Below are 17,256 nucleotides of genomic sequence, written 5' to 3'. Positions count from 1 at the left end.
GCGAATTGATCCTCTTGGTCTGTTGTTTCTTTGCAACTTTTACAGTTTAGATAAATAAATGTCATGTTTTCAGGGGATCAAATGCCTTCATATGCCACGTACAGCTCAGTGCCACAACAGGAAGTAATGCTTATTAAGCATCTTCAGAGAAAAAGCACTGAATCTATGAATTATTATCATCTCCCATTTGATGATGATTTTTGGTTGTGAATGAAAAGTATTTGTATTTGATTTGTATTACTTTGTCATAAATTGTCATAAACTGGTACTGCATAATACACAAGGTACAAATAAAAGATAGTGAACTTATTTTGTATGACACCTAAACATTTGGTCTTTCACCTGGACATTGTAATAATAATTCCAATATCCATAGTAATGTCACGGTGTGTGTTTTTTTAGGCCAGAGATGGCAACTATAGTGGCTCAATAAAATACATTAAATCAACTCAAAAACACACTTGTGTATATTATCTAGTTAGATATTATCCTCTGGTACTGGTGCTGAACAAAGTGTTATCATGTTTGGTTATTATCTTTTATTTGTTCTTGCAGCTCTTTATCACATGATTGAGTGCAAATAAACCACAATGAAATCTCAAATTGAATCACCTTTGACTCCATAATCTTATAGTGGCCTTGCTTGAAGTTCACTTCGAAAGTGCTTGCCGTAGCACTTACCCTAGCCTTGACGACTTGCAGGCTTATGCAAAGGCTAAAATGTAACTTGGACAGCATGTTATGTAGACGAGTGTATAGCTTCAATGTACAGATTATAGATTTTTCGATATTATACTGCTTAGACTGATGGTTCTTTGTTTAGATTATTATATGCATACATGTATTACCTTGTGTTTTCCTTGCTTAATGTAATTTCGCTCTGGATTAAGAGCGTCTGCTAAATGCCTAAATTGTAAAGACAAAACACTAACTTAATACTGGGTGTATGGTTGCCTAACACAGTGGTTCTCAGAGTGGGCTCTGGGCACCCCGGGGTAATATAGCATCAGTTTGAACACTTTACCCTTTGTACAATAGCTATGTGAAAATAGACGATCTACAAGCTCACAAAGCGTTTTGAGCTTGTAGATCTGTTGACACATTTTATATATATTTTTAAAAAACATTTAACAACATAAATCTTGCATGGGGGTCCCTGGAAGTGGGGGTCTGTGGCAAAATACATATTCATTTGGGGGTCCTTGTCATGAAAATGTTTGAAAGAACCACTGGCCTATTATTAAAAAACATGACTCATGGTAGGGCCTAAAAAGCAAGCAGACACATCATGTGTCTGTGTTAGAATAGAAGAGGCCAAAGTCCTATTTATAATGAGCCTCTAAACAGCATGGAGTCGGGCGCAGGCGCATTGGGGCGTTGGGTTGTGAGCGGCTGTGGTGGTGGGGGTGGCCCGTTACCAGTGTTGCCAGATTTTGCGAGCGAAAAGCAGCCAGGTCTATGAGAACAAGCCCAAAAGAAGCGACTATGCTACATGAGCCCTTTAAACGAACCTATTTGAAAATAGTCGATCTACAAGCTCACGTCACACGTTGTGAGCTTGTAGATCTACTATTTTCAAAAACATCTAGAAGAAAAACGTGGAATATTTGTGTAACATTTTAACAACACAAAACATGGGGGTGGCATAAAATATTTTCAGATGTGCGTCTGCAGACAAATACCGGTACATATTATCTAATTTGGAGGTCCTTGGCATTGGAAATGTTTGAGAACCACTGGTTTAAACAACATTACACAGCAAGCGCTCAAAATAAGTACACCATAGAAACAAGCCCAAAAAGCCGCAACCACCGATATTGTCAAGCAACTTTACAGGGGAAAAAAGCCCAAAGTTGCTTATAATAAGCGGACATGGCAACCCTGCCCGTTACCAACCACTGCACCGCGCAGGATCTGCCAGCGACAACAGCAACGGGCTTTGACATTATTACTGACCACTGGCAGCGTGATTACAACAGAGATATAGCCCTAGAATACAGTGAGTATTGATGCAAACAAGCTAATAAATCTTTATTTTATTTTATTAATTTCTTTGCTTTTATGCATTAAATCTCTCCATGCATGCGGCTGTGTTTGCGGTGAAACCGGCCTTTTATTCACACCCAGTGAGAATCATTTGGCTTGCATTGACAGTACTGAGGGTAACCAGAAGCCTCGCCCCAAAACACGCTCACCCCCATTTTTTTTGCGGACCAGCGGTTCATGTATTCTTGTATTTGTTTTACTGAGGATAAGGTTAGAAATACGTCTAGGGTTAGGCATACAGTTTCACTGGGGTTAAGTTTAGGAATAAGGTCAGGTTTTGGCACCGTTTTACTGAGGTTACATTTAGGAATAAGGTTAGTATTACAGTTTACTGAGCCTGAGGTTATTACGTTTACCAGGTGAAAACCCGGGGCGACTGTGTTTTGGGGCGAACGTTTTGGTACTCGTCCTGAGGTATTCTGTAGGAGGCCTGTAGAGGGGGCAGCTTGGATGGCAACAACGTTGCGACACACAACAAATGGACACATTTATTGTTCTCTCGGCAGTGCATTGCCTGCAATGCAATGTCAGGGCCCAGCTGGATTCCTGGTATATTTCAAAATGTTGCTTTAAACGTTTGTTGCAATGATTGTACAAACACGGCCCTTTAAAGGCCCGGTCGATATAGGACTTTTTGATTACTTACCCTTTCTGGTGCAATGGTTGTAACAATGTAGCCTATCCTATTCCTATGTGTATCTATAACATCAATTGTAACCTATGCGGAGGAATTCAGCCCGTGAGAGTATGTTGTATTCCTCATGAACAGGTTTATTACAGGACAGATTGATAGGGTATAATCATCTATTTGTAGGCTAGCTAAGCCTCATGGGAGAGTGCAGTTCTAAAGCGCGATCCTGGAGGTGCAGTCTCAATATTTGCAGGTTATCAGAATCAATCACCATACCTCATCATAGCATATTTTGCCCAAATTACCTTTAATCGGAGTAGAATTGTAGTTATATCAATAGGCCATTTAATGACTAAAGGCTGGATGACTGAAGTCTAATTAATTGGACCAAAAAGCTGTAATTGTGATAGGGATGGGACAAGTAATTGCACTCTCACGAAGAGGCCTACTGCCGTTTGACCGATTAAAACATTGTGTTTCCAAACCTCCAACATAACCTGTCTTCATACCTCACAGGCAATATGAAGTAGGCCTGGCCTATGCTATGAATGTATGATAGAAGACCATTTTGACACCCATGGAAGGCATTATACCAAAGTCAATGCTTTGAAGGCAGGAAAGCCATGTGCAATGTGATGCCCCTCACAAGCAAGAACCAAATCTAGGATTACAACTACAACCTAACTCTATGACTACAACACATATGCAGATTAAATGTTGATTGCTTCTCAGTGATTGCTCAGGGAAGTTAGCAAACTTGATTATTTGCTAAATATTAAAATATTGTATCAAAAATGTGGTTGAATGCGATAGATTTGTTGTAGTTTGAGTAGATTGGATGTAATAGAAATTAATTTGTGAACATCAAGCATCCATGCATATGTTTATCAAAATACAGATGTGCTGTGTCAGCAACTGCGCTTGTCATAGACCCTGAGAAAAAAACTACATTATTCTTCCTGGTATGATGACCACTTCACCCGGCAAAGATAACAGATTTTCAATCCTGTGTGTGTTACAGGTTTAGGGGATGGCAGTGAATGTGTATGCCACGTCTGTGTCCATTGACAACCTAAGTCGACATGATATGTTGGCATGGGTCAACGACTCCTTGCAGCTTACTTACACCAAGATCGAACAGCTATGTTCAGGTGAGCGTATTAAGCAAGTTTCAGGCGAATGTACAGTATTATCCCTAAATGTACTCTCAAAGTTACCATTCAATCAGGAGCAGCGTTTGATGGTGGGATGATTTGGGTGTTATTTTGGTACACATCCTAAAACACAACACTGTTTTGTTAACCATTTGAATGATAGGCGCTCGGGTGGAGCAGTGGTAAAGTCCATGCCCACCACCACGGAGGTTGTGGGTTTGAATCCACGTGGTGCATCCGGCTTTGTCGGGCGTCTTATTGAACACAATTGGCCCGTGTTCGGTGGAGGGAAGCCGGGCAGGGAGGGTGATATTGGTCATTGCACGTACTCCTACAGGCTGGGGCGGCACCTGTCAGCGGGGAGTGTTAGGCGGGAGGAGTAAGACGAAGGCTCTACGTCCTCCCAGTGAGGGCTCCTCACTGGTAGGTGAGTCAGTAGGATACAACAGCAGTAACAACACAGAAATGTGTGTGGGGAGGAATTCATTGGCACAACGATAAAAATGGGATAAAATAAATATAAATAAATAACAAACCATTTGAATGATCTAGCTTCAAATGCAGTGAAATAAATGACCACTGACCGAGAGTATGTCAAGCTCCATACTCTGCCATGCCTAGTTGGATAGTAGGAGCATAACAATAAAAAGATTGTGGTTTAGTGGTGGTGTATAGGCTTTTTTCCCCGTATGTTAATCATGTCTCTGAATTTCCTTGTTTCCAGGAGCAGCATATTGCCAGTTTATGGACATGCTGTTTCCAGGTTGTGTTCTTCTGAAGAAGGTTAAATTTCAAGCCAAATTGGAACACGAGTCCATACATAACTTCAAAGTTCTTCAGGCAACCTTCAAAAGGATGAGTGTTGACAAAGTCAGATTCCTGTTCTTGTCTCATATAACATAAATATATAATTCATTTAATACCTTGTTAATTTACTTTTTTTTTAAATACTTTTTAATTCATTTGTGTATTCCGCTTATCTTTCTTCCAAGACATATAGTACAGCAGCATATGATGTATTCCTATCACATTTTTGCAGATTATCCCTGTAGAAAAACTCGTAAAAGGAAAGTTCCAGGACAACTTTGAATTTGTGCAGTGGTTCAAGAAGTTCTTTGATGCAAACTATGATGGCAAGGAGTATGACCCCCTACTAGCCAGACAGGGGCAGGATGTGGCCCCTGCCCCCAATCCAGGTGATCACTTTATCCACAGACCAAAGAGAAACCCAGGTAACCGAATGGTTTGACCTTTGCTGCACGGTCTTGCTGAGCTTTGGATGGCTCGAAAGCGCCCCCTGCAAGCAAGTGGTGTGCGCACGATTCACAGAATGATTGCTATTTAGATCCATCTCACTGCCCAGCACTGACAAGCAACATGATATTGTGTAGGTATCCCTAAGTCACTGTTGGGATTGCACTAATCACCTCAATGACTAATGGGATGCAGCATTAATAGATTTTTATGAAAATTCATGAAGCAACACTATTGTTTTACCTGCTCAATTGACTGTGATCTGCCATGTCTCAAAAACCACACAATTAAATCAAATAACTATTTGATTTAACCAATTGTTTTTTGGCTTACTATTATTGAACTTCTATCCCTGTGAGTCTTGGAGTGTTGTTTCATTTTACTAGCAACAGTGAAGTCTCACTCTTAAAGGGTAAGACCACTTTGGTAGAGGTTTGGGTTGTGTAGATACCTTGCCATGATGTAACTCCAAAGGTGGGCAAGAAATAAAAAATAATTGCTCCATTGATTAGAAATTGATAATTCAAAATATGCTCCTCATTGACTTACATTATACGGTAAAACAGCTCTCAAAGTCACTCTTTTAGCACGTAAATGAACCCAAACAAAGTTGATTCAGACAATATAGAGCATCACCAAACCCAGTACTGTTTGTTTTTTTAATAAAAATGTCAACTTCCTGTTGATTTTACTATTTGAAGATCCGGATCCGGATCCGCGAATCCAGTCCGGGTTTTCTACTTATTAAAAATGGCAAAATCAACAGGAAGTTGACATTTTTATTTTAAAAAAAAAACAGTACTGGGTTTGGTGATGCTCTATATTGTCTGAATCAACTTTGTTTGCGTTCGTTTTTGTGCTAAAAGAGTGACTTTGAGAGCAGTTTCACCGTATAATGTAAGTCAATGAGGAGCATATTTTGAATTATCAATTTCTAATCAATGGAGCAATTATTTTTTATTTCTTGCCCACCTTTGGAGTTACATCATGGCAAGGTATCTACACAACCCAAACCTCTACCAAAGTGGTCTTGCCCTTTAAGCTGAAGCTTCACTGTCTGTGTGAGAGGTTTTCTTTTTGCTTCGCCTTTGGCATTAAGGTTGCAATAGTGAATTATTTAATTTGACAATAGTGTCTCCTCAGCCTGCTGTGTGACATTGTTTCTGCCAAGGAGTCTGGTTAAAAAGACAGAATGACAACATTTTTAAAAATAATGATAATGTGTGTTGGCATGGTTTTTGAATCACTATTGAAGCATTGATGATTGATTTCCCCCCCCCCCCCCAGATACTAACTAATGCAATTCTGTTGAAATCAAATGATCTGATTAGTCTTTGACAATGGATTGTCCAGAGTTGTGCCTTTTATATAGGCTTTGATGCAGAACAATCTGAAATGTCCAACTTTGGAAAAAAACAAATCGCCATATCAAAGACACAACACTTTTTGCTATGCTTTCAACATTAGCTGGCAGTAAAATGCTGCATTCATTGCCATGACTATTACAAAGTCAATGTAATTCCATTAAGTCTCTATTCACTGGGATGATAAACAATCGCTGACCATATCTGACCACCTCAGGACCACAGAGGACATCTCCCACAGTTCCCAAAAACATGCCAGCACCACAGAGGGTCCAACACACCACAGTGAGGAAGAACCCAACTTTATCTAGAAATGGGGGCAGTGATGCTGAGATCATGGAGCTAAATCAACAGGTAAAGTATTGGGAGGAGGCCTACTCCACACCAAAAAGCTCAACTCATTACACATGAAAAGAATACAGTGCTCTATATTGCTCTTCTCTATATTCTACAAAATCTAAACTATTCTCTACAAAATCTGAAGGCCTAGCGGCCTGGCAAAGACAGCAATTTAAGTTTGTGTTTGTTTCATGAGTGGCGCTACTAATTTTGTTGGCCCTATGGCCCTCCCTCTAGCACCACCATTGGGTAAAAAAAAAAAGTGTACTTGCTCATTTACTCTCAAAAACCATCTCTGAAACCACAGACTGGATTCCCATGGAATTCACAGTGCACCTTCATGTTTGGTGACCCCGGCCCATGGCCCTTCCTGTAGCAAAAAAATCACTTAAAAATATTTCAATCTTCTGTGCAGATTTCCATGAAACTCGCTGAGGAAGAGCCGTACTTCTTCTGGTCAACCCATGGCCTTGCCTCTTGTGCCACCATTAGGCCAAAACTTCCAATTAGCACACAGTACAGCTCAAAATGTACAATTTACAATTAAGACATTGATATGAGTGACTTACAAAGTGTAAGATCAAAGTAAATGAGCTGAGCATAGTCAGCCAACAAGTACAACAAGTAAATAGTGTGCCAAGAAAACAATTAAGCGCTACAAAGCAGCGTTCATTTTGTTGACTAAGACTAAAGGACTAAGATTTTGATATTTAGTCGACTAAGACTAAACAATTTCAGATGACTAAAATAGGACTAAAACTAAATGGTGTGTTATTCAAAAGACTAAGACTAAATCAGAATTTGCTGTCAAAATGAACACTGCTACAAAGTATCTAGATTAGCAGGTAAACATCATTCTAGCATCTGTCTAAGCATACCATCAAAATAACATTGCTGAGAGTAGTGGGTGAACCCTAACCATTTGAGGGACCCTGTGATATCATACTGTAGTCTCTAGCACCACCTTCAGACAAAAAGGTCAACATTGTGCATAACATATCTCAATCTAATGAGCAGATTGCAGGATGAACCCTACTGTTTTTGATGACCCAATGACCTTTCCTCTAACACACTGTTTTTCAACGCCCGGTCCGAAACCATCAAGGGGGTCCAAATTTACCTTTACAGGTCTGTAACTCTGAGAGTTACAGACCTCACACACACACACACACACACACACACACACACACACACACACACACACACACACACACACACACACACACGCACACACACACAATATTCCACCCCATTCTCCCACTTTTATTATCGTTTTTCATTTTTATTAGTTTGTCAACTGGTTGATACCAACTCTTCCTTTTAAACTTTGTCTTTGCATGTTTCTGTTAAGTTGATGGAGTTGAAGTTGACAGTGGATGGACTAGAAAAGGAGAGAGACTTCTACTTCAGCAAACTACGGGACATTGAGCTCATCTGCCAGGAACACGAGAGTGAAAGCAACACCGTCCTCAGCAAGATCATTGACATTCTCTACGCAACAGAGGTGTGTATGTGACGGTGGCCAGGTTGTCACATGTAACTTGCCACTTCTTTTTAGAATGCTGACACTCTGTACTTTGTCTCAATAATAAATAGATAACAATACACATTAAACTCACAACAATAAAATATCAGTTGCACGGTAAAGTGCGGGGTGCGTAATTACTGTGAGAATAATACTGTTTGTTAGGTACTGCAAGACTACGCCACCTTTTTATTTAAGAGGTAGGGTCCTCTGTAACACTCTTTCTTAGGCTATTCACAGGTTCGAGTTTACCCAGGTAAGTACAATACTTTTAAATGAGAACAACACTTCAACACATATCCCTTGGAGAAAGCTGGACGGAAACAGGTTTGTATAAAAAGGTAATCTATTTTATTAAGCTAATACAGTGGCGTCTATAAGCCATAAAATATTGAAAAGCATAAACAAAATATAACACTAATTCTAAAACCTCAACCTCCTAATGCGCCCACTAACTAACTAAAATACAGGAATACAGACAATCACCAAACACTAAAAACAGACAGGGCTTGTGCAAACTATAGCAAATAAATAATGAATTTAGCGTTAAAGTGCCAACTATTACTGAAGCAGTAAAGTGCCAATTCAATTGCTATATGTCATATACTCATCACGGTTCAATGCAAAAGGTGGGAATGTCCTTATATGGGGTTTAACTGGAGCGGGGGTTTAGGCCAGGAATCACTGTCTCTTCTTGTCTTCGTGCGTATTGCCTGCAATCATAGAAACTAGAACCAGTTCATCTGTTCAGGTATATTTCACATATGAGGTTTAGGACCGTGGGTTTATAAAGGTAACGTTGCATAGAAGGACACTTACTCGCCCGCCAGACTGTACGTCTGGCTTTGAGGGTGTGAAGCGCGCAACGTTATCGCCACTGGACCTCTCCTCCGTTCCTTGGTTCGTCTGTCTGTCCTCCCCGTCTCTGCTGCTACTGCGCCGTCTGCTCACCGTCCGCTGCTGGTGGCTTGGTACGTGCCGCGATCACTGTATTCCCCACCTCTGCTCCGTGGTATGTCTGCTCCTCCTGTGCACAACCGTCCCTTCTGGCTGTCACTTCCACACTGCCCTGTATGCCTGTCTCTCTGCTGTCCAAGTGGCTCGCGCTCACTTTTGAATAAGGTGGGCCACACCCTACTCCGCCCTCATTCGCTCTGCCACCAGCGTGACCTGGGGACATTGGCCGTCCGCTGTCACAAGGCCAATGTCACACAGCCTATAGGGGAGTCCAATGTCAAGTGGCTCGGGGACCGGGGGGAAATACATTGTCAACCATAAAACATGCAGTGCAGAAATATAGTTAAGAGAATGATGTTTTTAAGTGCGTAATACAGGTTTTTCATCATCAATAAAAAATGTTACAATTTGGTTTCACCCCCCTGCTTTGACCCTGTCACATCCCCCCCCACTTTTCCGTTGCCAGTCCCTGCAACTGTCCCTAATCATGTCCATACCTCTGGGGTGGCTGGCCTATATTTGCTCTTCCCGAGCGCCGTGGCTCATCTGGTGCTCTCGGGACGGAGAGAAACCCATAATACTGCGGCGTTGTTGCTTCTACCTGCTCGGGCTGCACTACAGCTGGGGGGTCCTCGTGGGGCGACCTGGGGGCTACACACACTTTCAACGCATTTCTATGTATGGTCTTTTCTCGCCCCCCCTTCTCGGGTCTGACTCGGTACACCAACCCCGTAGCTCCCACCTGTTCCATCACTGCGTAAGGCTCGGGGTCCCACCACGTACTCAATTTCCCCTGGCCATCTCTCTTCCTATTTCGAATCCACACTCTCTCTCCTGGTAATAGGGGTGTAATACCGGCCCTACGGTCATAAACCTGCTTTCTCCTCTTGGCCGTTTCTCCCATCCTCTCCCCTGCGGTCCTATAAGCTGTCGCCATTCTCTGTTGGTGGTCCTGTACCCAGCCACCCACTCCCATGCGCTCTTGCGCTGACTGCACTCCTAACTGGACATCTATAGGGCGCCTCAAATGTCGGCCAAACATTAAGTAGGCGGGGGCATAACCCGTAGCACTATGGATCGTGTTGTTATAAGCATGAACTAACTCGGGTAAGTGCTCATTCCATCTTCCTTGTTTATCAGTGTCTAGTGATCGCAACATGTTCAGTAATGTCTGATTAAATCGTTCCACTCCACCGTTCCCAGCCGGGTGGTACGGAGTGGTGCGACTTTTTGCAATACCATAAGTCTGACATAAATGGTGCATTAACTCGGACTCGAAGTTGGGGCCTCGATCTGAGTGGAACCGGGCCGGACAGCCGAACGGCTGGATAATATGCGTCCATAACGCACGGACAGTGGTGTGCGCAGTCTGGTCTCGGGTGGCAATAGCCCAACTATAACGGGTGAATAAGTCAGTAGCTACCAGAATGTTTTGCCACGCATCAGCAGGCCTACCTAATGTGAGGAAATCAATGGCTATTACTTCTAGTGGATATGAGACTTCAAAGGGTTGTAAGGGGGCCCGAGGCTCTGACCTGTTCCTCTGCAGGCTGCAGGCGACACAACCCTGTTGTAACTGACGCACCGCTCCCTCCATGCCTGGCCAATAGAACCGACGTCGCAGCTGGGCCAAGGTCCTCTCCAACCCAGCATGCGCCGCGGCCGTGTGGATTCCTCTCCATACCTCCTCTCTGCGTGAACCTGGACAAATGATCTGTGAGTATTGTTCTTTGGTATAAGGATCGGTCACCTTCCTATATAACACATGATTTCGTATAATCAGTTTGTTCCACTGGCGTAACAGTTGCCGCGCTCCCCGAGTCCAATTCTTCCTCTCCACCATATTAGGGGCTCTCCCCCGTTCCACGCACCTCTTCACCACCTGCACATCTGGATCCCGATCCTGCGTCTCTCTCCACTCATCCTCCCGGGCTGCTGGCGTCGATTGTACAGCCGCCACATCTACAGGCTGCACTGGGAACCGCGATAGGGCATCAGCGTTGGCGTTGTTTTTGCCCGGTCGATACTTGATGTCGAAAGTAAACGACGCAAGTTGAGCAGCCCACCGTTGTTCCACAGCTCCCAATCTAGCCGTTTGGAGATGCGCAACAGGGTTATTGTCCGTGAATATTGTGAATCGAGCGCCAGTGAGATAATCTTTAAACTTCTCGGTCACGGCCCATTTAAGGGCCAAAAGCTCCAATTTGAACGAGCTATAATTTGCGTCATTCTGCTCGGTCGGGTGGAGACTGCGGCTTGCATAAGCTATTACACGTTCGTGACCGTCTTGGACCTGGGCTAGAACCGCTCCCAACCCACGGCCACTCGCATCAGTGTAAACCACAAAAGGCTGTGTATAATCCGCATACGCTAACACCGGGGCTTGTGTGAGGGCACTCTTTAACGCATCAAACGCCCGCTGGCACTCCGAAGTCCACTCGACTTTACACTGGTGGGATTTTACGTCATTTGGGATTCCTATCAATAAGTTGTTTAAGGGTCGTGCTATAGCAGCAAAAGAGGACACGAAACGCCTATAGTAACCCGCTAGACCTAGAAACGCGCGGACCTCGCGGACCGTTGAGGGTGGTGTCCAGTCCCGCACTGCCACCACTTTCTCCGGATCGGGCCGCACTCCCTCTTTGTCCACGACATGGCCCAGAAATTGCACTTCCCTCCGCAGAAGTTTGCATTTGTCTAACCGCAGCTTCAGTCCATGTCTCCACAGGCGTTGGAAGACGAGCTCGAGGTGCTGTAGATGAGAGGAGAAGTCAGGTGAATATACTATAATGTCATCAAGATATACCAGCAAGGATTCTGTCACCTGACCACTCAGACACTGCTGCATCAGCCTCTGGAACGTCGCGGGCGCATTACAAAGCCCGAACGGCATGCGTTGAAACTCGAACAGGCCCAGCGGGGTCGTAAAGGCGGTCTTCTCCCGGTCCCGGGGATCCATTCCTACTTGCCAATACCCGCTGGCCAGGTCTAACGTGGAGAACCATTGCGCCTTCGTCAGGCTGGTGAGCGTCTCTTCTATCCTGGGTAGGGGGAAGGCGTCCTTGTGCGTCACGGCGTTAAGTTTCCTGTAGTCGACGCAGAACCTCCAGCTGCCATCTTTCTTCTTGACCAGTACGATAGGTGCCGCCCACGGACTGCAACTCTCCTTGATGACTCCCTTCTCCAGCATCTCATTCAGGAGGGTCTTCATCTCCCGGTACATGGAGGGCGGCAACGGCCGGTGTCGCTCTCGTATGGGTGCCGCGTCTCCGGTCGGTATCTGGTGTTGCACGACGTCCGTCCGTCCGAAATCCTCGTCATGGATGGCGAACACCTTCTTCCACCGACACAACATCTCGTGTAACTCTCTCTTCTGCGCCTCCGGCAGGTCATCACGCTCCGTCAACACTTCCATCTCTTCGGGCAGGGTCTTCAGTGGTCCCTCATCTTCCACACTGATTACGGCCACTTCCACCTCTCCGTCGGTCCCCAGGGACAGGCTCAGGTCCCTGCCGCCTCGGACATCCGCTTCTTCCACCGGGTACAGCCTCCCCAGCTTCTGGTGGCGGTCCAGGACCAGACTATATGCGTGTGGGTTGCACACTCGTATGGGAACACGTCCGTGGCGCACCGTGACGAGGGCACGGGCCACTCCCAAATCTTTTCCATCCGGCAAGGCTTCCATCAAGGCCTCGTAGTCCGCTCCATTTGGTCCTCTCCAAGCGCGGCCCCAGATCATCACTTCACTCTGCGCGGGGATTCGAATCTTCCGCCGGCCGACCGGTCACACATAACCGATGGACCCATCTTCGTTCGTCACTGCCTCCACCCTCCTACAGGTGGCGAATGCGTCCTTCCACAGCGTCCTTCCCTGCTGACATGGAAACACAGGCCTCCCAGGCCATTTAAAGAGGGCATGCCATACAGCGTTCACGACATTCATCCCAATAATCAGCGGTTGAGTACAATGTTCATCTTTCACGATTACAACTCCTCTCCCTGGGATCTTCATTCCCTCCAGCTCTAGGTCCAATATGGCATAGCCAGTGTACGGTAAGTCAAGACCATTAGCGGCGCGTAATTTAAAAACAAGGGGCCCATTTCCCAACGTTAGGTGTGAGAATTTTTCCTCAAATAAGCTTTGCTGCATTAATGTGACTTGTGACCCAGTATCCAGTAACCCCCTTAAGTGGACTCCTCCCATAGTGATCCCAATAGTCGGACAGTCCCCAATAAACACTTCATTAGCCCTTGATCTGGCGAGTGCGCGCTGCACCCCTGTCTCCCGGACCTCGGCGACAGGGCGTACTAGTTTAAATGATTGGGGTCAGATTTACAAAAGCGAGCAATGTGCCCAGACTGCCTACAGCTCCTACAGATCGGCCTACCTCCCTCATCCCACTCGTTGCGTTGGTACGGCTCCCGGCGTCGTTCAGATGGAGGCGAACCGCGAGGTCGTGTATCGGTGGTGTTGGGTCGAAGGAGCGGTCTGATCTCTTTCATGAGCTCCTGCGTAAACCCCTGCATTTGCGATTTGACGTCTTCCATAATCTCCTGTTTCAGTTTCTCTCTCCATTCAGATTCCTGTGAGGGTGTTGGGATAGAGACAGGTTTAACAGCATGGCACAAGATTTCAGCAGTCCCTTCTCTTCTATGTTCAGTGTCTAGTAGGAAGGCCTCATTTTTTAGGGCGGCGAAGTCTTCTGTGGGGTTTCGACGGGCATATATTCTTAAGGCTTGACCCAGAGGGCCTTCAGACAGTCCTACAAGTAACTGCTCTCGCAGAATGGCATCGGAGGGAGCGGTGTCTGGGTCGAGCCGCCGCAGCCCGCAGAACAACTCTCTAAGCCTCAAAATATAAGCCTGCACACTTTCGCCTGCGCGTTGCGCACAGCCATAGAACAAGGCACGAGCTTGGGAAGCAGAAACAGATGTTTTATACAACGTGTCTAAACATTTAAAGACTTTGGCCACTGTATTGCGATCTTCCTTGTCAATTACACTAATTTGTCGCTTAGCTTCCTCAGTAAGGGTCTGTACTACAAAAGCAACTTTTTTCTCCTCTGTTAAATCCTGAGTGCCCAATAATCCTTTAATCTGTTCTCTCCATTCCCTGTATTTCTCCTCACCTTCTATGCCCGAAAACTTAGGTAGCCACGGTGCCCCTGGATACACTGGCATCATCATCATTACTTTCTTGATTCAACCAAACAAAACAAAACAAAAAGCAGCAAAACAGCAAAATTTCAATACAGTTTCTCTTAGGGATTTTGTGTTGTTCTCTACCCAGTCCTGCCGCGCTACGCCAAATATGTGACGGTGGCCAGGTTGTCACATGTAACTTGCCACTTCTTTTTAGAATGCTGACACTCTGTACTTTGTCTCAATAATAAATAGATAACAATACACATTAAACTCACAACAATAAAATATCAGTTGCACGGTAAAGTGCGGGGTGCGTAATTACTGTGAGAATAATACTGTTTGTTAGGTACTGCAAGACTACGCCACCTTTTTATTTAAGAGGTAGGGTCCTCTGTAACACTCTTTCTTAGGCTATTCACAGGTTCGAGTTTACCCAGGTAAGTACAATACTTTTAAATGAGAACAACACTTCAACACATATCCCTTGGAGAAAGCTGGACGGAAACAGGTTTGTATAAAAAGGTAATCTATTTTATTAAGCTAATACAGTGGCGTCTATAAGCCATAAAATATTGAAAAGCATAAACAAAATATAACACTAATTCTAAAACCTCAACCTCCTAATGCGCCCACTAACTAACTAAAATACAGGAATACAGACAATCACCAAACACTAAAAACAGACAGGGCTTGTGCAAACTATAGCAAATAAATAATGAATTTAGCGTTAAAGTGCCAACTATTACTGAAGCAGTAAAGTGCCAAGTGCCAATTCAATTGCTATATGTCATATACTCATCACGGTTCAATGCAAAAGGTGGGAATGTCCTTATATGGGGTTTAACTGGAGCGGGGGTTTAGGCCAGGAATCACTGTCTCTTCTTGTCTTCGTGCGTATTGCCTGCAATCATAGAAACTAGAACCAGTTCATCTGTTCAGGTATATTTCACATATGAGGTTTAGGACCGTGGGTTTATAAAGGTAACGTTGCATAGAAGGACACTTACTCGCCCGCCAGACTGTACGTCTGGCTTTGAGGGTGTGAAGCGCGCAACGTTATCGCCACTGGACCTCTCCTCCGTTCCTTGGTTCGTCTGTCTGTCCTCCCTGTCTCTGCTGCTACTGCGCCGTCTGCTCACCGTCCGCTGCTGGTGGCTTGGTACGTGCCGCGATCACTGTATTCCCCACCTCTGCTCCGTGGTATGTCTGCTCCTCCTGTGCACAACCGTCCCTTCTGGCTGTCACTTCCACACTGCCCTGTATGCCTGTCTCTCTGCTGTCCAAGTGGCTCGCGCTCACTTTTGAATAAGGTGGGCCACACCCTACTCCGCCCTCATTCGCTCTGCCACCAGCGTGACCTGGGGACATTGGCCGTCCGCTGTCACAAGGCCAATGTCACACAGCCTATAGGGGAGTCCAATGTCAAGTGGCTCGGGGACCGGGGGGAAATACATTGTCAACCATAAAACATGCAGTGCAGAAATATAGTTAAGAGAATGATGTTTTTAAGTGCGTAATACAGGTTTTTCATCATCAATAAAAAATGTTACAATTTGGTTTCACCCCCCTGCTTTGACCCTGTCACATGTACCTGACCCTTAAAGGTGCACTGTGTAATGAATTGTCAAAGAAACCATTCACATGCTAAGAAGTTTTCTGTGACTAGACTGGATGAGGTGTTAAAATGTTGAGGGAAAATAAGAGATAATATCTTACTAGTAAATATAGAAACGAGATGTCACATTGCTGCCCATGGATGATTTCACTGAGAATTCAATTGAACTGAACCGAGTTGAAAATAAAAGTTGGACTAAATCTCCCCTTATGTCTTTACCTCAGGATGGGTTTGCACCCCCGGAAGAGGACGAGCTTGATGAGCAGGCCCATCTGGACCAAGATGAATACTGAAACCCTTCCCATCCTTCTCCCTTACATCTTTATCCATACTGTACCTCCACCCCTCATTCCCATTTTGTCCTCATTTGTTTAACATTCTCTCTGCACGCTGTCTAAAAATATACCTCTCCCTTGTTCTTGCTCTCTTTTCCTCTCCTTCTGTCATTCATATATATCTGTTTGTCCCCTCTCTCCCCCTCTGGCTGTCTATGTAAAATACCCTACAACAAACAATATCATTTGCTGCTCCTCCGACCCCCAACACTGACTCTGTAGCAACGACAATAAAATAATGTTGATAATCCAAAGTTATTTCAGCATGAGTAACAGAAAATCGAGCCAAACCGAGACAATGGTATGGAGGTTATTATATGGTATATGATGAATTTAAACCTGTATATATTGCGAACATTTTTGTTTCTAATAGAACAAAGTTTTCACTCATTGTGCATTTCTTTATCTGCCTTTCTTCTGTTATGTTTTACGTCTAGTGAAGAGCACAGACAGGCCATGTTTAAATCAAGATATTCCACAGTCTCTTTTAAGCAAGACAACATTTCACATTTTAAAGTATAATTTCTTATTTATGTAATTTAATTAATTTAATTTATATGAGTAACTCTTGGTAGCAAATGTTGGTGCAAAATCTACTGTACATAAATTAAACACTGATGGCCCTCATTTACTTTTTGGTTTGTGCTTGAGTCAGGATTTTCTTATAAAGGGTTTGATGTCATGTTGAAATTACTGAAGGAATAGCGGTGATGTAATTACTCAATGCATAATGATCAATGCTATTTGACTATTCATTATTGATCAGCAACATATCTGAGCATGAGAATGTTACACATTGACTGTGAATGAGTGACATATTTTGTCAAAATGCATTTTATGTGGGGATTTTGACTTTTTGTCTGACAATTCTGGTTATCTGCCATTGGGTTT

The 17,256-nt window shown here is 44.2% G+C and overlaps 1 protein-coding gene across 2 annotated transcripts; it reads left to right on the top strand.

Moving 5' to 3' along the window:
- Positions 1-1,904: 1,904 nt before the first annotated feature.
- mapre3a (microtubule-associated protein, RP/EB family, member 3a) lies at positions 1,905-16,643 on the top strand. 2 transcript variants are annotated; one of them, XM_084045342.1, is made up of 7 exons: positions 1,905-1,999; positions 3,699-3,828; positions 4,556-4,701; positions 4,871-5,027; positions 6,667-6,803; positions 8,140-8,292; positions 16,255-16,643. In XM_084045342.1, exons 2-7 carry the CDS (start codon positions 3,708-3,710, stop codon positions 16,321-16,323), a joined length of 783 nt encoding a protein of 260 aa, XP_083901468.1. In that variant the 5' UTR covers positions 1,905-1,999; positions 3,699-3,707; the 3' UTR covers positions 16,324-16,643. The 2 variants fall into 2 exon arrangements, with proteins under 2 accessions (XP_083901468.1, XP_083901467.1); XM_084045341.1 differs by having other exon boundaries at positions 4,871-5,063.
- Positions 16,644-17,256: the final 613 nt, after the last annotated feature.

Source organism: Gymnoscopelus microlampas, assembly GCF_963454915.1.
Source record: "Gymnoscopelus microlampas genome assembly, chromosome: 20".
Lineage (NCBI taxonomy): Eukaryota > Metazoa > Chordata > Actinopteri > Myctophiformes > Myctophidae > Gymnoscopelus > Gymnoscopelus microlampas.
This window is presented reverse-complemented; position numbering and strand designations above follow the sequence as displayed.